The sequence below is a fragment of the Cetorhinus maximus genome, chromosome 22 (assembly GCF_964194155.1).
Source record: "Cetorhinus maximus chromosome 22, sCetMax3.hap1.1, whole genome shotgun sequence".
NCBI lineage: Eukaryota > Metazoa > Chordata > Chondrichthyes > Lamniformes > Cetorhinidae > Cetorhinus > Cetorhinus maximus.
In genome coordinates, this window is record NC_135900.1 from 3,729,737 (window position 1) to 3,750,596 (window position 20,860).

At 44.6% G+C, this 20,860-nt stretch overlaps 1 protein-coding gene across 3 annotated transcripts in view; it reads left to right on the forward strand.

The window, feature by feature from the left end:
- Positions 1 to 20,860, forward strand: part of pah (phenylalanine hydroxylase) — an 81,454-nt gene that overhangs the window by 35,462 nt on the left and 25,132 nt on the right. For all 3 annotated transcript variants that reach the window (XM_078567647.1, XM_078567649.1, XM_078567648.1), the window contains 5 exons: positions 1,318 to 1,501; positions 12,534 to 12,622; positions 14,975 to 15,042; positions 18,594 to 18,790; positions 19,393 to 19,528. In XM_078567647.1, the coding sequence (XP_078423773.1) occupies positions 1,318 to 1,501; positions 12,534 to 12,622; positions 14,975 to 15,042; positions 18,594 to 18,790; positions 19,393 to 19,528 (674 nt within the window). The remainder of the gene's footprint in view (positions 1 to 1,317; positions 1,502 to 12,533; positions 12,623 to 14,974; positions 15,043 to 18,593; positions 18,791 to 19,392; positions 19,529 to 20,860) is intronic.

Consider the following 20,860-nt stretch of genomic DNA (forward strand, 5'->3'; position numbering starts at 1 on the left):
TGGCGTGTTTCCTGTGGCTGCATAATTAATGAGATGGGAAGTGGATGACACGTCGCGAAAACCCGCCATTGTGGCCGGCGGGTAAAAGTTGTTTATCACGCCCACTACCGCACCTAGTGCAATTCTGAGACAATTCTGCCCAAAGAGCCTGCAAAGGGATATAGACAGGTTAAGTGAGTGGGCAAACATTTGGCAGATGGAGTATAATGTGGGAAAATATGAACTTGTTCAATTTGGCAGGAAGAATAAAAAGCAGAATATTATTTAAATAGAGAGAGACTGCACAATGTTGTGGTACAGAGGGATCTGGGTGTCCTGGTACATGAATCACAAAAGGTTAGTATGCAGGTGGGACAAATAATTAGGAAGGTAATTGGAATGTTGGCCTTTAAAATATGGGAATTCTAGATACAACTGTACAGGGCATAGATAAGACTGCACCTAGAGTACTGTATACAGTTTTAGTCTCCTTACTTAAGGACATACTTGCATTGGAAGCAGTTCAGAGAAGGTTCACTAGGCCGATTCCTGGGATGAAGGATTTGTTTTATGAGGAAAGAATGAGCAGGTTGGACCTATACTCATTGGGGTTTAGAAGAATGAGAGGTGATCTTATTGAAACGTATGAGATTCTGAGGGGACTTGATCAGGTGGATGCTGATCCCCCTCATCAGGGGAATCTAGAACTAGGGGGCACAGTTTAAAATAAGGGACTCCCATTTAGAATTAAGATGAGGAGGAATATCTTCTCTCAGAGGATCGTTAGTCTTTGGAATTCTCTTCCACAGAGAGCGGTGGAGTTTGGGTCATTGAATTCATTCAAGGCTGAGTTAGGTAGATTTTTGATAGGCAAGGGATTCGAGGGTAATTGGGGCAGACAGGAAAATTGAGTTAAGGCTACAACCAGATCAGCCATGATCTTATTTAGTTCAGTGCTGAGGAAGTGCTCTATTGTTGAAACAGCTTTCTTTTGGACGAGACATTAAACTGAGGCCCCATCTGCCAACTCAAGTGGATGTAAAAGATTCCATGATGTTATTGGAAGAAGAGCAGAGGAGTTCTCCCCATTGTCCTGGACCAATATTTATCCCTCAACTCACATCACTAAAAGCAGATTATCTGGTCATTATCACATTGCTGTGTGAGGGAGCCTGCTAAGCATAAATTGGCTGCCATATTTCCGACATTCCAAAGCACTTTGGAAAATATTGGGAGTATGGAAGGTGCTGTAGAAATGCAACAGGTTTCCTGCATTAAATTTAAAAACAGCAGTTTCCTAAAAGAAAGCACAAGTTTATTTTCTTTTGACTTTGGCAGGAGAAAGGTATGAACCTCACTCACATTGAATCCAGGCCTTCCCGCTTCAAGAGAGGAGAGTACGAGTTCTTTATCGACCTGGACTGTAAGGATATGGTCAGCCTCGAGGAGATCCTCCTCGGTTTGCGACAGGAAATCAGCGGCACTGTTCATGAACTTTCACGGGACAAGATAAAGGACACAGGTACCTGAGTCTTATTCTCTCTCGATTATTAAACAAGGTCGGTGCAGTTAGGGGTCGTGGGAAACTGCTGTGTGAGGATGGGGCAATGTAGGGTGGGGGGAATTGTACAGGATGAGGGTAGTTGAATAGGATGTCCAGGTTGTGTGTGAGGGATCATGTATGCGGGATGGAGGATTGTGTGTGGGTATGGGGGGAGTGTGTGTGGGTATGGGGAGAGTGTGTGTGGGTATGGGGGGAGTGTGTGTGGGTATGGGGGGAGTGTGTGTAGGTATGGGGGGAGTGTGTGTGGGTATGGGGGGATTGTGTGTGGGTATGGGGGGAGTGTGTGTATGTATGGGGAGATTGTGTGTGGGTATGGGGAGATTGTGTGTTGGTATGGGGGAAGTGTGTGTGGGTATGGGGGGTGTGTGTGTGGGTATGGGGAGATTGTGTGTGGGTATGGGGGGAGTGTGTGTGGGTATGGGGGCAGTGTGTGTGGGTATGGGGGGAGTGTGTGTGGGTATGGGGGGTGTGTGTGTGGGTATGGGGTGTGTGTGTGTGGGTATGGGGGGAGTGTGTGTGGGTATGGGGGGAGTGTGTGTGGGTATGTGGAGAGTGGGTGTGGGTATGGGGAGAGTGTGTGTGGGTATGGGGGGAGTGTGTGTGGGTATGGGGGGAGTGTGTGTGGGTATGGGGGGAGTGTGTGTGGGTATGGGGAGATTGTGTGTGGGTATGGGGAGAGTGTGTGGGTATGGGGAGAGTGTGTGTGGGTATGGGGGGAGTGTGTGTGGGTATGGGGGGAGTGTGTGTGGGTATGGGGGGAGTGTGTGTGGGTATGGGGGGAGTGTGTGGGTATGAGGGGAGTGTGTGTGGGTATGGGGGGAGTGTGTGTGGGTATGGGGGGCATGTGTGTGGGTATGGGGAGATTGTGTGTGTGTATGGGGGAGTGAGTGTGGGTATGGGGGGAGTGTGTGTGGGTATGGGGGGAGTGTGTGTGGGTATGGGGGGAGTGTGTGTGGGTATGGGGAGATTGTGTGTTGGTATGTGGAGGGAGTGTGTGTGGGTATAGGGAGATTGTGTGTTGGTATGTGGGGGGAGTGTGTGTGGGTATGGGGGGGGAGTGTGTGGGTATGGGGGGAGTGTGTGTGGGTATGGGGGGAGTGTGTATGGGTATGGGGGGATTGTGTGTGTAGGTATGGGAGGAGTGTGTGGGTATGGGAGAGTGTGTGTAGGTATGGGGGGAGTGTGTGGGTATGGGGCGAGTGTGTGTGGGTATGGGGGGAGTGTGTGGGTATGGGGAGAGTGTGTGTGGGTATGGGGGGAGTGTGCGTGGGTATGGGGGAGTGTGTGTGGGTATGGGGGGAGTGTGTGGGTATGGGGGGAGTGGGTGGGTATGAGGGGAGTGTGTGTGGGTATGGGGGGAGTGTGTGTGGGTATGGGGGGCGTGTGTGTGGGTATGGGGAGATTGTGTGTGGGTATGGGGAGATTGTGTGTGGGTATGGGGGGATTGTGTGTGGGTATGGGGGGAGTGTGTGTGGGTATGGGGGGAGTGTGTGTGGGTATGGGGGGAGAGTGTGGGTATGAGGGGAGTGTGTGTGGGTATGGGGGGAGTGTGTGTGGGTATGGGGGGCATGTGTGTGGGTATGGGGAGCTTGTGTGTGTATGGGGGAGTGAGTGTGGGTATGGGGGGAGTGTGTGTGGGTATGGGGGGAGTGTGTGTGGGTATGGGGGGAGTGTGTGTGGGTATGGGGAGATTGTGTGTTGGTATGTGGAGGGAGTGTGTGTGGGTATAGGGAGATTGTGTGTTGGTATGTGGGGGGAGTGTGTGTGGGTATGGGGGGGGAGTGTGTGTGGGTATGGGGGGAGTGTGTGTGGGTATGGGGGGAGTGTGTATGGGTATGGGGGGATTGTGTGTGTAGGTATGGGAGGAGTGTGTGGGTATGGGGAGAGTGTGTGTAGGTATGGGGGGAGTGTGTGGGTATGGGGCGAGTGTGTGTGGGTATGGGGGGAGTGTGTGGGTATGGGGAGAGTGTGTGTGGGTATGGGGGGAGTGTGCGTGGGTATGGGGGGAGTGTGTGTGGGTATGGGGGGAGTGTGTGGGTATGGGGGGAGTGGGTGGGTATGAGGGGAGTGTGTGTGGGTATGGGGGGAGTGTGTGTGGGTATGGGGGGCGTGTGTGTGGGTATGGGGAGATTGTGTGTGGGTATGGGGAGATTGTGTGTGGGTATGGGGGGATTGTGTGTGGGTATGGGGGGAGTGTGTGTGGGTATGGGGGGAGTGTGTGTGGGTATGGGGGGAGTGTGTGTGGGTATGGGGGGAGTGTGTGTGGGTATGGGGGGAGTGTGTGTGGGTATGGGGAGATTGTGTGTGGGTATGGGGGGAGTGTGTGTGGGTATGGGGGGAGTGTGTGTGGGTATGGGGGGGGAGTGTGTGTGGGTATGGGAGGAGTGTGTGTGGGTATGTGAGGAGATTGTGTGGGTATGGGCGGAGTGTGTGTGGGTATGGGGGGAGTGTGTGTGGGTATGGGGAGATTGTGTGTGGGCATGGGGGGAGTGTGTGTGGGTATGGGGGTAGTGTGTGTGGGTATGGGGGGAGTGTGTGTGGGTATGGGGGTAGTGTGTGTGGGTATGGGGGGAGTGTGTGTGGGTATGGGGGCAGTGTGTGGGTATGGGGAGATTGTGTGTTGGTATGTGGGGGGAGTGTGTGTGGGTATGGGGGTAGTGTGTGTGGGTATGGGGAGAGTGTGTGTGGGTATGGGGAGAGTGTGTGTGGGTATGGGGGGAGTGTGTGTGGGTATGGGGGGAGTGTGTGTGTCATTGAATAACCCACTATCAAGATCCTGGGAGTTGCCATTGACAAGAAACAGAACTGGACTAGCCATAGAAATACCGTGGCTAAAAGAGCAGGTCAGAGGCTAGGAATTCTGCAGAGAGTAACTCTGCTCCTGACTGCCCTGAGCATGGCCACCATCTACAAGGCACAAGTCAGGAGTGTGATGGAATGCTCCCCACTTGCCTGGATAAGTGCAGCTCCTACAACACTGAAGAAGCTTGACACCGTCCAGGACAAAGCAGCCCACTTGATTGGCACCCCATCCACAAACATTCACTCCCTCCACCACCGATGCACAGTGGCAGCAGTGTGTACTATCTACAAGATACACTACAGCAACTCACCAAGGCTTCTTTGACAGCACCTCCCAAGCCCGTGACCTCTCCCATCTAGAAGGCCAAGGGTAGCAGATGCATGGGAACGCCATCACCTGGAAGTTCCTCTCCAAACCACTTACAATTCTGACTTGGAAATATATCACTGTTCCTTTACTGTCGTTGGGTCAAAATACTGGAACTCTCTTCCTAACAGCACTGTGGGTGTTTCTACAACTTTTAGCACATTCCTTAGATAATATCACCACCGTCAACACCCCTTTGTCCTTTTGTCTATGACATCTATGGCAATCTCCTCTTTGCCTTCACCTATCACTGGCCCTCTATCCAGCTCCACCTGTCCCACTCCCCTCTACCAGCTTATATTTCACCCCATTTCTCAATTTCCTTTGTTCTGATGAAGGGTCATAAGGACTCAAAATGTCAACTGTATTCCTCTCCGCAGATGCTGTCAGACCTGCTGAGTTTTTCCAGCTATTTTTGTTTTTGATCATTAAAAGCAGATTGTCTGGTCATTATCACATTGCTGCTTTATGAGAGCTTGTTGTGCAATTAATGGCTGAATCGCTTCCTACATTACAACAATGACTACACTTCAAAAGTACTTCATTGGGACGCCCTGAGGTTGCTAAAGGTGCTATATAAATGCAAGTTGTTTTTTTTTCTCTAGTTGTGTGGGCTGGGGAAGAATGTCCCCATATTCTGTTATTAGCTCCCAGTGAGTGAGGATTCACACTGAGAGAACGAAACTGTGAAAAGCATCCTATAAATTTGTAAAACGTGCACCATTTCTGCACCGTGATATTGATGAGCTTTGTGACATTGAGATAAAGTGTAGCAATTTCCCTCCCGTGACCTTGAATCCAGCTGCTGTTTTGGAATAAATTCTCAGGGAATAATTCCACTTCCATATATAAAAATATTAACTTAGCTTTATTAGTGACAGTCCAGCTGCGTCAATAGAGGGAAAATCACTGCTCCTGCGGGCTCCTTTTGGATTTATTGTCATGTTGTCATTCATTAGGAGCTGGCCAGATCATCAATACAAATTTCTGTTTGGGAGAATTACAGTGAGACTCTTTTTTTAACAAGTATTTTTTTTTTTCAAAGCAATGTATTCATAAGTTGCAGACAGACAGGTGCTGGAGATAACAGAATGAAGCTTTATATTTGCTGGAGATTTATTATTTTTCGCAGAGTTGAATTAAAGTCCAAGATGCTGAGAGACGAGTCTTCTTTCCCAAGTTCCCCCTCACCCTGAGGCAGTGTCGAGTTGTTAACTCTGTTTAGACAAGAGCTTAATGAGTGTTGTGAATTCTCATAAATTTAACAAATCTTGGGGCATCTAACCTCATTCAGAGTGACCACAGTGCTGGGTGTTCAGGACAAAGGCATAAAAACTGCTGTTTGACAAACGAGCAGGTCAGTATAAATGGCTAATCAGAAGCTCTGCTCACTGCCCTCTTTTATGGTCTGTTCCTTGGCTGACCTGCTGGTTACCTCCTAACCATCAATGCAGCCAGTATCAGCAAAGTCCGTGGAAAAGAATTAAGGTTATAAATGGCTGCGGACAATTAAATTAGTTGGTCTAATTTTAATATTTGCCAGTCCTCATTCACTGTTCCTTTCCTTTCCCTTCCTGTTTAATATTCCCTTATTAGAAGTTATTCGCTGTCTTCATTTTTTAATAGAATTTATACTTGGCTACGTGCTTCTCTGATCCCTTTTACAGAGCCCTGCTCCGTCCATCTGCTAAACAATGGGATTTCTCATAAATTAAAATTGTTTCATTAGACTTTAGAGTTAATCACTAATTAGGTTTTGCATTGACTCACATCTAGCGATGAACTTGTTTAGCAGGTTGATGTGTTCATGTGTGTGCATGTGTGTGTCTGTGCGCGCGCGCGTGAGTGTCTATCTGTGTGCAGAGTGTTTGACTGCCTGTGTGTTTGGAATAGAAATGCAATCATGTACTAAAGGTCCTACCTGGCTTGCTGTAGTCATGTGACCTCTGCCACGAGGCACAGAGTGGGGCCAGCCATATTACATTCAGTTCTAATAAAGACATTGTACTAGAAGCACTGTGCTCTTTGAGCTTGTAATAATGTATGAGTGCATACATGCATAAGTGTGTGTATATATGTGTGAGTGTATGTATCTGTGTGTGCATGGGTGTGTCTCTGTGTGCATAGCTGCAATCATGCGTGATTGTATGTGTGTGTATGCATAAGTGCATGTGTGTTCTGCACATGTGTCTGTGGGCAGAATTTTACATCCCGCATGTGGGTGCATGCCCGACCCGATCAGGCGTGAGTGTCCCGATGTCATTGCGCACTCGCACGATATTTTGGCTGGTGGGCGCGTGCGAGAGTCATCAGCGCACCCACTGGCAATTAAGAGGTCTAGTAAGGCCATTAATGTAGTGATTGACCTGGATTTTTCACTGCCCTTTCAATGTTAGGGTTGGTGGGTGGGCAAATTGGGCAGATGGCCTTCGGACTTTTGAGGAAATCTAATCCAAGGGCGGGATAAGGTTTCCGATATTAATTTTAAAAAAATGTTTGGGCAGAGTTTTTACCATCGATACGTTTAGGTGAATGATTCTTACAGGTGGGAATTTTTCCTGGAATTTAATAATGTTTATTTCTGGCTTTAAAATTCTTCAGCTCCCTGAGGCAGCTCTCTGCCTTCAGGGAGTTATCATTGCGCGCTCCCCCACGCCTGCGCTCGCCCTCCTCCCGCTCCCACCCCGGTAGCGCTGGGCCTTTCAGCGCACGTTACACGCTGGCTGACCGTTAATTGGCGAGTAGTCAGGAGCCGAATGCGGGCGGTGGCCTGTTTCCCAGCTGCTCCCAGGCCTGCCCACCATGCCTGCCTGGAGACCCGAAACGCCTGCCCTACATGTCCGTAACCCACTTTTTTAAAGACATTGCAACCAGATACAACCTTCTTTTATCAAACACAGAGGGGTTAATCTCGATGTGCATCACCTGGCCAGTTATGTATTGTTCAACTGCACAAAGGAAAGACAAAAGATGATGCCCCGATTAGTGGGAGGTGAAAGGTGATATTACCGGGATCTGTCCTGGGATTGTTCTTGTTCTCTGGATACAGTCCTGGGCACAGAGGGAATAAAATTTGCTGCTGATAAAAAATTAGGTAAACATTCAGGAAAAATGAAGGGGATTACAGGAGGGCACAGGCCAGTGTGGCAAAAGAACATAGCATTACATAGAATATACAGCACAGAAACAGGCCATTCAGACCAAACAGTCCGTGCTAGTGTTTATGTTCCACTTGAGCCTCCTCCCACCTTTCCTCATCTAATTCTATCAGCACAACTCTATTCCCTTCTCCCTCATAGGTCTGTCTAGCTTCCCCTTAAATGTATCAATGCTGTTCACCTCAACTGCTCCCTGTGGTAGCGAGTTCCACATTCTCACCATTCTCTAGGTTAAAACTTTGTTCTGAACTCCCTATTGGTTTTCCTGGTGACCATCTTTTATTGATGTATGGAACCAAACTCTAAATGGTAACATCCTTGCTGGAGCTGAAGAAGACGGATCTATGAGTGTATGGACACATTTCACTTTCAATATTCAGTCAGGATCTATAAAGGGTGATCAATCAGGATCTAAAAAGGGTGACTGATGGATCCTAGGTCGCTAGTTTAGTTGGACTAATGGATCCGGGTAGCACGCTGTTCTCGGGATGACCGAGTTGGTATCATAGACAGAACAAGATCAGCAGACGGTTCTTATATAGAACACATTCTATTTATTTACAAAGGAACTCAGCAGCTACACTTGTGTACTTACAACTCAAATCCTGTCTCTACATTACAGACTCTTACTCTAGACTACTAACTACTGACTACAGACTACTAAGGTAACCCGCGCTACTCTATCATAAGATCATGTGATCTTCTATTATAACATTCTTCTTAAAGGTATATTACACATCAGATTACCACATTCCTCCCCCTTTACTCAGAAATATATTTTACAGTTACAATTACAATTTTTCTCAAAATATCAAGTTATCTACACAGATAAGTAATTTACAAATTTAGTCTTTCTGGGGGTTTCCTTATGCGTATAGAACGTCTCAGCTCAACAGCTTCAGGTGTTTTGTGAGGAACCTGCTTTTCTGGTGTTGTCTGAACATCAGGTTCTTCGGCGGGTACCTGCAAATCTGTTTCCTCAAATCCTGCAGGTACGGCCGATCCTTCAGACACACCTGTACCTCAGATGAGTTCTTTCAACAGGAGATGTTGACACAGTCGCGAACACTGGAGGAATCATTTCCTGATATCTTTGTTTCTCTCCTCCTTATATGATCTATATGTCTCTGTATGACTCAGTCTTCTACTTTCACGTGGTAAGAAAGAGATCCAGTGACTGCACTTATTTCACCTGATAACCACTTAGGTCCTTCACCAAAGTTTTTCACATATACCATTGCTCCTACGGTAAACTTTCTGTCACGACTATGCCAGTCATGTACAATTTTATGACTTCCCTGACTCTTTTCCACCTTCCCCCCTAAATTTGACGTTACTAAACTCAATCTCGGTCTGAGACGGCGTTTCATCAACAATTCCGCAGGTGTGTCGCCTGTTATCGTGTGAGGGGTGGTTCTATAATGGAAAAGAAAAAGTGCTAACTTGGTCGCTATGGAGTCTCCAGTTAATGTCTTCATACCATTTTTGAACGTTTGAACTGCTCGCTTAGCCAGTCCATTCGAAGAAGGGTGGTATGGTGAAGTTTCTACATGAATAATACTGTTGAGGCTGATAAACTGTTGAAACTCAACACTCATAAATACCATGCAATTGTCTGATACGATCACTTCTGATTGTCCGTTGATGGAGAAACTTTGTCGTAGCTTGTCAATTGTAGCGGAAGATGTTGGTGACTTTACTTCATATATGTCCATCCACTTTGAGTGAGCATCAACAATGAGAAACATTGTTCCCATGAAAGGTCCCACATAGTCAATATGCCGATCAGCAGATGGTTCTTATGTAGAACACATTGGGCTGAATTTTCCCCCCGTCGGGCGGGTTGTCGGGTCCATGCCGCCATTTTACGTGGGTGGGCCAGTTAAGGCCCGCCCAGTGTGACTTGCGCCTGGAAGCACCTGTGCGGGCGGGGGGAGGGATTCCCTGAGTCCGGCTCTGCGCTCTTTCGTGCATGCGTGTGAAAGAGCGCAGAAATCTCCCTGAGGCACCTCTGTGCCTCAGGGAAATTTGTTTAAGTTTTAAACATCTGAATAAAGTAATTTAAAGAAATGTAATCAAGGTATTCAAAATCATGAAGGGCTTAAAATTTAATTAAAAGACTTCATGAAACCTCATCCCGCCTGTGGATGAGGTTCCATGATAAATGCGAAGGCCGCCTGGGCTCTTCACCTGCCCAACAACCTTAAAGTTGGACGGGCAGCTCAGTTAATTATATCAATTCGTTTTCAACAGGCCTTAATAGGCCTTTGACAGTTTGGCGGGTGCGCAGCCGAGTGTGTGCCCGCCGAACTGTAAACCTAAATGACGCGCGGTGATGTCAGGATGCCCGCCCGACATCACCGCGCATCATTTAACATGTCGCCAAGCGGGCCCCGCCCCCACTCACCGACGGAAAAATTCTCCCCATTCTATTTATTTTCAAAGGAACTCAGCAGCTACACTTGTGTACTTAAAACTCAAACCCTGTCTCTACATTACAGACTCTTATCCTAGACTGTTAACTACTGACTACAGACTACTCAGGTAGCTACTCTGTCATTGGATATTAAGATCATGTGATCTTCTATTATAACATTCTTCTTCAAGGTATGTTACACATCAGATTACCACAGTGACCAATCAGGATCTATAAAAGGTGACCAATCAGCTCAAATAGATCATTATCGATCACTGCATTCAATGTAATCAAGGTATTCAAAATCATGAAGGGCTTTGATGGAGTAAATAAGGAGAAACTGTTTCCAGTGGCACAAGGGTCAGTAACCGGAGGGACACAAATTAAAGGTAATTGGCAAAAGAACCAGATGAGCAGTAAAACGTTTCAGGCAGCGGGCTGTTGTCATCTGGAATGCACTGGCTGAAAGAACGGTGACAGCAGATTCAACAGTAATTTTCAAAAGGGAATTGGATAAATATGTGAAAAGAAAATATTTACAGTACAGGGCTACGGGAAGCAGTGGGGAGTGGGACTATTGGTTAGCGCTTTCCAGGAACCAGCATGGGCATGATGGACTGAATGGCCTTCCTCTGTGCTGCATGATGTCGGATCTACAGTGTACATTTACCATGTACAAGCCCAGACAACAATAACTACTTGCCTGTAACATAATAAAATGTCCCAGGGTGCTTCACAGGGCATAATAAATCAAGACTTGGCACCAAGTCAGATAAGGAGATTTAACAGCAGATCTTCAAAAGCTTGGTCAAAGGGGCAGGTTTTAAGGAGCATCTTTAAGGAGGAAAGTGATGAAGAAAGGTTGAGAAGTTTAGGGAAGCAATTCCTTCTCTCCTTCAATCTCTCTCTCTCTCTCTCTCTCCCTCTATCTTTTTAAGATGCTGCTTAAAGTCCATCTCTTTGAAAAGGCTTTTGGTTACCTATCCATATACCTCTTCATGCATCTCAGTGTCAATTTTTTGTTTGATGATTGATTCTACAAAGTGCCTTAGGCTGTTTTACTATGTTAAAGATGCTATATAAATGCAAGGCGCTGTTGTTGTCAACTCAGCACCACATCCCATCCTATATTGTTGTGTCAGCCATGGCTCAGTTGGTAGTGCACTCAACCCTGAGTTAAAAAGTTGTGGGTTCAAATCCCACACCAGTGACGAGTACAAAAATATAGTTTGACACTCCGGCGCATTTCTGAGGGAGTCCTGCGCTCTCAGAGGGGTCATTGTTTGGATGAGATATTAAACTGTGGCCTGACTGCTCTTTTGGGTGGATATAAAAGATCCCATGGCATTATTTCAAACAGCACTGGAGTTACCCTCACTGTGCTAGCCAATAGTTATTGCTCAACCAACATCAATAAAACAGGTAATCTGGTCAGTATCACATTGCCCTTTGGGGGAGCATCCTTTGTGCAAATTAGCTGCTATGTTTCCTACATTATAATAGTGACTACAGGTACTTCATTGGTTGCACTTTGGGACATCCTGAGGATGTGAAAGGTGCTGCATAAATGCAAGTCTTTCTTTGTTATGCTTATTCTTTGTTCTTTTTTTTGCACTTTATGAGATTCTTAAGGATAGTATTGTGAAATGACCCTGAAGGATAAAATAGAACCATAGCCCAAAGCACAGTATTAGGATCTTGCACAAAATGGATAAATTATATTTCTGAAGCATGTAATGCTCATGCAATATGGACTTATGAAGGATAACCCCGAAATGGACACTTTATCCTAAACAAAAATGGAGTGGAGGGGTCAGGTGATCTTTTCTTTCCTGCAATTACACATGGAGCTACAAGATCCTTTGAGCTAATCTTCATATCTGGACAAGTCTTGACAAAGTCATTAAAATGCAAATAACTTTCTGGACATATCTTTGAGAAGTAATTAAAATGCAAACAACTCTTCCTGTGTTGAAATGCTGCACTTCTCCATCTCATTTATAGACCGGGTTCACAATACTGTCTTTGACTCCAAAGTTAAAATCCAGAGAATGGGTGTGAAGAGCCTTATTTATCACAATGGCATGTGAATGGGTGATACTCAGACTCCATTTGATAATGGCCTTGCCATCAGAAACTATTTGTGAGGACAATGGAAAGAGATGCATTGGTCACATGACAAGAGGAATACTATTAACAAAAAATATTTTATTTCCTTGTTTTTTCTTTCCTTTTCTCCTTTTTCAGTTCCATGGTTTCCTCGGACAATTCAAGATCTGGACAGATTTGCAAATCAGATCCTGAGCTATGGGTCAGAGCTTGATTCAGATCATCCTGTAAGGACATTATTTCAGGAAAATAAGCCATATTATATTAATGCAAACAAAATAGGGTTGAGAGGAGGTTCATGTGGAGTGAGTGCTGCATTGTCAGATGTGCCAACTTTCAGATGAGACATTAAAGCAAGATTTGTCCTCTCAGGTGGACGCTAAAGATCCCATGGGACTATTTCAATGAAGAGCAGGGGAGTTCTCCCTGGTGTCCTGGTCAATATTTATGTCTTAATCAACAGCACTTTAAAACAGATTATCTAGTTATTATTTGTGCTGTACCTGGGAGCAAATTGGTCACTGCTTGTCCTACGTTACAACAGTGACCACACTTCAAATATGCTTCATTGGTTGTGTGAAGCGTTCTATGATATCCTGAGGTCACTATATAAAAGTAAGTTCGATCTTTTCTTTCTGTTGCTGCCCATGTTACATTCTATCAGTCACCACATGAGGGAGCAAACCGATATCCACTCAGAAATTAATATTCCCCTTTAAAGATTTTGCAGTGTGAATATCAATTTGTAAAATAATGTATTTATCATCAGTGTGTGTGTGAAACAACCTCACCTAGCACTGACGGACATTATTGTGTTGATGGGATTGATAGCGAGAAACTGTTTCATCTGGTGGGGAAATCCAGAACAAGGAGGTATAACCTTACATTAGAGCTAGCCTGTTAGGGGTAATGTCAGGAAGCAGTTTTTCACACAAGAGATGGTGGAAATCTGAAAGTTCAAACAGAAATATTCAACAATATATATCACTTTTCAGATCCTCAGGATAATCCCAAAGTGCCTCATAACCGGTGAATTACTTTTGAAGTACATTCGCTATTGTTACAAAGGCAATTGCAACAGCTGATTTTGTGTACCGCAAGATCCCATTAATACCAATGCACTGAATATTTGCCAGGACGCCTCCCCCACTTTCCTTCGAATAGTGCCAAGGGATCTTTCACACATTAGCTTAATTTGGTTAATAATGTTCTCCTGAATGAATTTTAAGAATTCTGCACCCTCTATATCTTTAACACTGATTCTATCCCAGTTAATATTATGGTAATTGAAATCCCCTACTATTATTGACCTTTTGGTATTTATTAGCAATTTGACTACTTATTTGCTCCTCTATCAGCCTCTGACTCTTTGGGGGTCAATAGTACACTCCCAATGGGGTGATTGCCTTTTTTGTTGTTCAGTTCAACTCATATGGCTTCATTTAATGTTCCTAGCATACCACCCCTCCTCACAGCTGTCGTCGTTTATTTTACTAATATTGCAACCCCACTCCATCCTTTTCTAACTCCCCTCTCTATCTCATCTGAAAACCCTGTAAACAGGAATGTTGAGCTGCCATTACTGCTCTTCTTTAAGCCATGTTTAGTATGGATATTATACTTCCATGTGTCCCAGTGTCCTCAGCTCATCTCACTTACTCACTAGACTCCTTGCATTGAAATATGTCTCATTAGTCACTGAATGGCTCCTTTGTTGTATATTTTCTAGCCTTTTCTTCCTCTGCCTTCCACACTTGCTTGCTAATTTTCAGCCTTCCATTTCCAGCTTTGCCTCTGTCCCTTCTGAATCTACTCCCAGATTCTCATCCTCTTGTCAAGCTAGTTTAAATGCTCCCTAGCAGCACTAGCAATAGGTGCTGCCCCCCTGCCACAATATTGGTCCTGGCCCTCTTTCCACTGTGACCCTGCTGTGCTTCAGTTTGAATTCTGGGGCCCTCTTGCATGATGCTCCTTACTCTTACAACTCTCCAATATATACACGTATGGATAAGTGAACGTAGGGACACACACACACAAAAGCACAGATACGTACAGATACAGATACAAATATGTACATACACAGCTACATAGCACACACACATATAAATAGATACACATATATAGACACAAACAAACACAGGTATAAACATAGATAAAGATATAACTATGTACACACACACACACACATTCAGATATAAATGCATTCACGTACAAACACACAAATAAATGCCAATTACAGACAGCTGTAGATTTTGAGATAAGCTGTTTTTCATGATTAAGGTTGTGGAGTTTTGCCAGTGCAGTACAAATTGCTGCTATTAGAGTGTAATTGAGGTAATATAATAAGATATAATTACTCTTCTTAACCAAAATGCATTAGGATTTAAAAAGGGGTACCTTTTTTCAGATTGACAACGTTATGATTATGCATTTGCTAAATTAGACAGTGGCTCATCACTCTGATTGTACATCCGGGCCTGGAGCTTAAAATATGTCAATCAAACATGCCGCCTGCCGTTACTCAACCTGTCATTGATAGACCGAGAGTCTGAGCTTTTCCTCTTGTGTTACACTCGCAGGGTTTTACAGACTCAATGTATCGAGCCCGCAGGAAGGAGTTTGCAGACATTGCATACAACTATCGACAGTGAGTACAGCAAAAGCCAATGAGCCTTCAGCTCTCCAAATATACCGAATATAGGGTACATGAAGGGGCTTTAATAGAGCAAATAGAGAGAAACTGTTTCCACCAGTGGGAGTGGACTTGGGGCTTGGTAACCAGAGGACACAGATGGAAGATAATCGGCAAAGGAAATGGAGAGGAGATGGGAAGTAACATTCTTTCTTGCACAGCGAGTTGCTGTAATCTGGAAGGCACTGCCTGAAAAGATGGTGGAAGCAGATTCAATTGGAACTTTCAAAAGGGTAAATTGGAAAAATACTTGAAAAGGAGAAAATTTACAGTGTCATGGGGAAAGAGCAGGGCTTGGCAAGTGGGATGAATTGGTAGCTCTCCCAATGAGTTGGCACCAGCATGATGGGCAGAATGGCCTCCTTCTGTGGGGTATGATTCTATAATAAAATGCTTGCAAATAGCTAACCCACATCCCAAATACAGTTGTGGTGCTTTTGCTCCTTTGACTAGCAGAAGTGAATGGAACTGTGCCTATAAATATATTTATTATGCAAGCAGCCTTTGTTGTCTAATTGCTCAGCTTAATCAGACACAACTACAAAGGCCTGAACACTGAATGATGCTGCTCTAAGCAATCTTCACCGTAACACTGAAGAGGTTAGAATTTACATTTAAGTGGGGACTGTACACAATATTATAATGATGAGTCATTTAGGGTACTGATGTAATTCACCTTTCATTATTCCACCTTTCTTCTATCACAGCTGTGCTGAGCAGTTTTAATTCTGCACACCACCATCTTCCATCCTCACCCCTTACAATTAAACTAAAGGAAGTAAATTAGACAGTTTGTTCAAAAGAAAGTTCCTTGTGAAACCTTTCTGGCTTGTCTATAAATTTGATACGCTAGTTTTTCACAGTAGGTACAATGGCTGAATGGCCTCCACTTGGCTCAGGTGTAGTAACTATGCAGATGTGCTAAGGTTAATAATATTCATGGACAGAAATCACCAGTTTGTGATTCCCTTGTGAGTGTAGAAACACAGAAACAGGAGCAGTCCATTCAGCCACTCAAGTCTGCTTCAACATCCAGTTAGATTATGGCTGATCCGCACCTCAAATCTGTTCACCTGCCTTTGCTCCAAATCCTTTGATTCCCTTAAGCAACAAAAATCTACCAATCTCAGTCTTGCAAGCTCCCACTGACCCTATGTACACAACCTTTTTAAAAGGAGAATTCCAGATTTCCACTAGCCTTTTTATCAAAAACTGCCTCCTCGTTATTTCACTCCCTAAAGGCCTTCGATATAAAATGGTGCTCTTTGTTCTGGTCACCCCCTCACCAGAGGAAATCATTTTTCTGTATCTATCTAATCAATTGCCTTTATCATTTTAAACACCTCAATCAGACCACCTCTCAATCTTCTAAACTCAAGAGAATACAAGCCAAGTTTATCAACCCTTCCTCATAATTTAATATTTTTAGCCACCATATCATTCTGATGAATCTGTGTTGCACCCACAAGGCCATTGTATCCTTCCTCAGTGGGAACTGAAGATGGAAGTTGACATGCCTGTTTGTGACCTTCCTGATGTTATGATCATAATGGTCAGAAAACTGGGAGCACCACAAACCAGGCAAGCTAATCTCTATGCCCATTGCGCAAGTGTGCGCTTTATAAAAATGTATTCATTCACAGGTGGTGGATGTCGCTGGCAAGGCCAGCATTCATTGCCCACCCTAATAGGCCTTCAGAAGGCGGGTGATGAACCACTGCCTTAAACCATTGCTGACCATGTGGTCAATGTGCTGTTAGGACTGGAGTTCCAGGATTTTGACCCAGCGACAGTGAAGGAACGGTGATATATTTCCAAGTCAGGATGGCGAGCGACTTGGAGGGCAACTTCCAGGTGGTGGTGTTCCCATGGGCCTGCTGTTCATGTCCTTTTATATGGTAAAGTTCAAAAGCTTGGAAAGTGCTGTCGAAGGAGCCTTGGTGAGTTCCTGCAGTGCATCTTGTAGATGGTACACACACTGCTGCTGCTGTGCGTCGGTGGTGGAGGGAGTGAATGTTTGTGGATGAAGTTCCAATCCAGCCGGCTGCCTTGTCCTGGACAGTGTTGAGCCTCTTGTGTGTTGTTGGAGCTGCACTCACCCAGGCAAGTGGACAGCATTCCATCACACTCCTGATTTGCACCTTGTCGATGGTGGACAGGCTTTGGGGAATCAGGAGGGGAGTCACTGTCCGCAGAATTTCTAGCCTCTGTCTGGCTCTTGTAGCTCTGGCATTTATATGGCTGGTTCAGTTCAGTTCCTGGTCAACAGCAACCCCACTGGTCAAGGTCTGTGCAAAAATAGTGTGAGCGTGTTCAATGTTCAATCGGAGATTCTAGCCTGGTGTGAGCAATAATTTTAACACTAATTTAGACTTACATTACATAGAGAAAGCAGTTTTATTTCTTTTAAAAACTTTATGTCCAGTTACATAGGATCACAGAATTGTTACAGTACAGAAGGATTAAGAAAGTCCAGGATATTGTATGCTTTATTAACTACTCTCGCAACCTGTCCTACCACCTTTAATGATTTATGCACATACACACCCAGGCCCCTCTGCTCCTGAACACCCTTTAGGATTGTACAATATTTTATATTGTCTCTCCATGTTCTTCCTACCAACATGTATCACCTCACATTTCGCTGCATGAACTTCATCTGCCACCGATCTGCCCACTCCACCAACTTGCCTATGTCCTTTTGAAGTTCTATACTGTCCTCCTCGCAGATTACATTGCCTCCAAGTTTTGTATCATCTGAAAATTTTGAAATTGACCCCTGTACACCAAGGTCTAAGTCATTAATATATATCAGGAAAAGCAAGAGTCCCAATCCCAACCACTGGAGAACTCAACTGCAAACCTTTCTCCAGCCCAAAAACATCCATTAACTTTGTACTTTTCTGATTTTGTTTCTTCAATTATTAAGCCTCTTGACTGTGAAGCTTATCCCCTTTCATCACATCTGTCAATAGTTCTGTGGCTCAATTCAATCGCCAGCCAAGCTCATCATATCCAGGACTGTTCTCCAGCAATGGGACTGCTAATTAGTACAAGTTGATACAAATGTTTACAAGGTACCAGAATGTACTACCTTCCCCTTCAAGTTTTCTTTTTCTCACAACATTCCTTTCCTAAGTTAGGCTCTTTGAGGCTAACATCAGTTGCAGCATCTGATGTACGAAGGATAAACTTCAAGATCCAAATAGGCACATGTGGCATTGTCAATCAGCAGATTGCAAATTGCAAAACTGAATATGGTAAGAGTTTTGTAAGGTAAGGATGTGGAGCCAAGGCAAGGAAATGGAGTTTCAGATCAGCCATGATTTGGTTCAATGACAGAACAGGTTTGAGGTGCTGAATGACCTCTTCCTGTTCCTATGTTCCGAGTTAATGTTAATCATTCAATGCAAGAGAAGCAGCAGCAATTGGAGGCCACACTCTCTCAGCTTGCTGCATCTTTAAATGTTAGCTTCATGTAAATTTCTCATTCTGTCCCGTCAAAGTGGCGATGTGATTCCCAGAGTAGAGTACACGGAGGATGAGATAAAAACCTGGAGTGTTGTGTTTCGAGAACTGAAGACGCTCTACCCAACCAACGCATGCAGAGAACACAACATCGTGTTTCCACTGCTGGAGCAGTACTGTGGCTATCGGGAGCGTAACATTCCACAACTTGAGGATGTCTCCAAGTTCTTACAGTGTGAGTAATAAAAAGAAAACAAGAATTTGCATTTATATGGCGCCTATAACATAGTAGAGCATCCCAAGGTTCTTCACAGAAGCCATTATCAGACAGAATTGCAGGAATGCAAGGACCTTGGCATGTTGTAGGACTGGAGGAGAGATGGGGAAGGGCAAAACCACGGAGGAATTTGAAGACCAGGATAAGAATTTTAAAATTGAGCCATTGGAGGACCAGGAGCCCATGTAGATCAGCGAGCACAGGGATGACTAGTAAACAGGACTTATTGCAGGATAGGATACCAGCAACGGAGTTTTGTATAAACTGAAGCTGATGGAGGTTTGTATATAAAGGTTGACTTTTCCAATTGCACGTTCTAGCCGGGGTCACTATGAAGTGTGATTTTCAGTCCATTAACACACAACCACAATACCATGATAGGTGAGAAGTGAGATTCAAATCAGGAGAATTTAAATGACAAAAAAACGTGATTCCTCCAAGGATCAAAACCTGGCCCATCGAGATTTTCATGGTGTTGATGCATTTTGTTACTTGCTAATTGAAGGAGAAAAGCTTCCAAAATAGAAACTGACTCCTGCCTTTTATTTGATGGTCTAAAGCTTGCACAGGGTTCCGTCTGCGCCCGGTAGCTGGTCTCCTGTCCTCCCGGGATTTCCTGGCAGGTCTCGCATTCCGTGTCTTTCATTCCACACAGTACATCCGACATGGATTGGAACCAATGTACACACCAGAACCGTAAGTGTTCCCTTTTAATGGGGCAGCTTTGTTCTTAGCAGCAAGGTAAAAGCTTGGAACTTCCTAAGTGAAATTATTCCATGTGTATGTTTGAAAGGGGCAGCAATCTCAATAGTATATTGTTCCCATAAACTGTCATAAAATTAGCAGCGTTCCTAATCTAACCTCATGACCTTGAAGGAAAAGGACAGAGGATGCATGGGAACAGCACCACCTGCAAGTTCCCCTCCAAGGCACACACCATCCTGACTTGGAACTATATCATGTTCCCTCATGGTCAAAATCCTGGAACTCCCTCTCCAGCAGCGTCGCTGGGACACAGCAGTTCAAGAAGCTGGTTCACCATCACCTTTGCACCAGCAACTAGGGGATGGGCAATAAATGCTGGCCTTGCCATCAACATCAATATCCAAGAATTACATTGGAAGGATGGTATTTTTAAATTAGAGTCTCAAAATATTGCCACCTGATCTCTTGCAAAGGTCTCATCTGAAAACAACACTTCCAAATGTGTCGTGCTTCCTCAGTACTGCACCGGGAGTGTCAGTTTAGATTTTGTGCTCAAGCCTTTAGAGTGGGACTTGGACCCACGACATTCTCACTCAAGAGACAAGAGTGTGACCCACTCAGCCACAACTAACATTTTGAGACGTCCTCTGCATTTGCTAAGCTTTTGAATAAATTAAAATTATTTATTTATCCTCCTTTACCACTTCCTTTCCTTTCTGTTCCTTTAAATTGCTTTCTCCTCACAGCATCCAGTTGCACATTAACTTAATCCAAGACAATGTGCCAGAAACCTGTCGCAAAAGAGTTCAATAAACATTCCAAACATTTTCAAACAGTTGGTTGTGAGCAAGAAGCACTCGTCTGAAAATAGCGAGGAGGAAGATTAATCCAAATTCATTTCCAGCTCAGGTACCTTGTACCTGATTACCATCATAATCCACCATGATCGATCCCAAAGTATTCAAAAATTGGTGCTAACTTTCTTGAACGTAAGAAGGCCATTTGGCCCCTCGAGCCTGCTCCATCATTCAATACAATCATGGCTGATCTTCTACTTCAACTCCACCTTCCATAACCTTTAATTCCCTTAGTAACCAAAAATCTATCAACCTCAGTCTTGAGTATACTCAGTGTCCGAGCGTCCACATCTCTGGAGAATTCCAAAGATTCACGACCCTTTGCTAAGAAGTTTCTCCTCATCTCAGTTCTAAGTACCCTTATCCTTAGACTATGATGCCAAGTGCTTCACTCCCCAGCTAGGGGAAACATTCTCCTGGCATCTACTCCATGAGGACCCTTAAGAATTTTATGGGCAGGATTTCC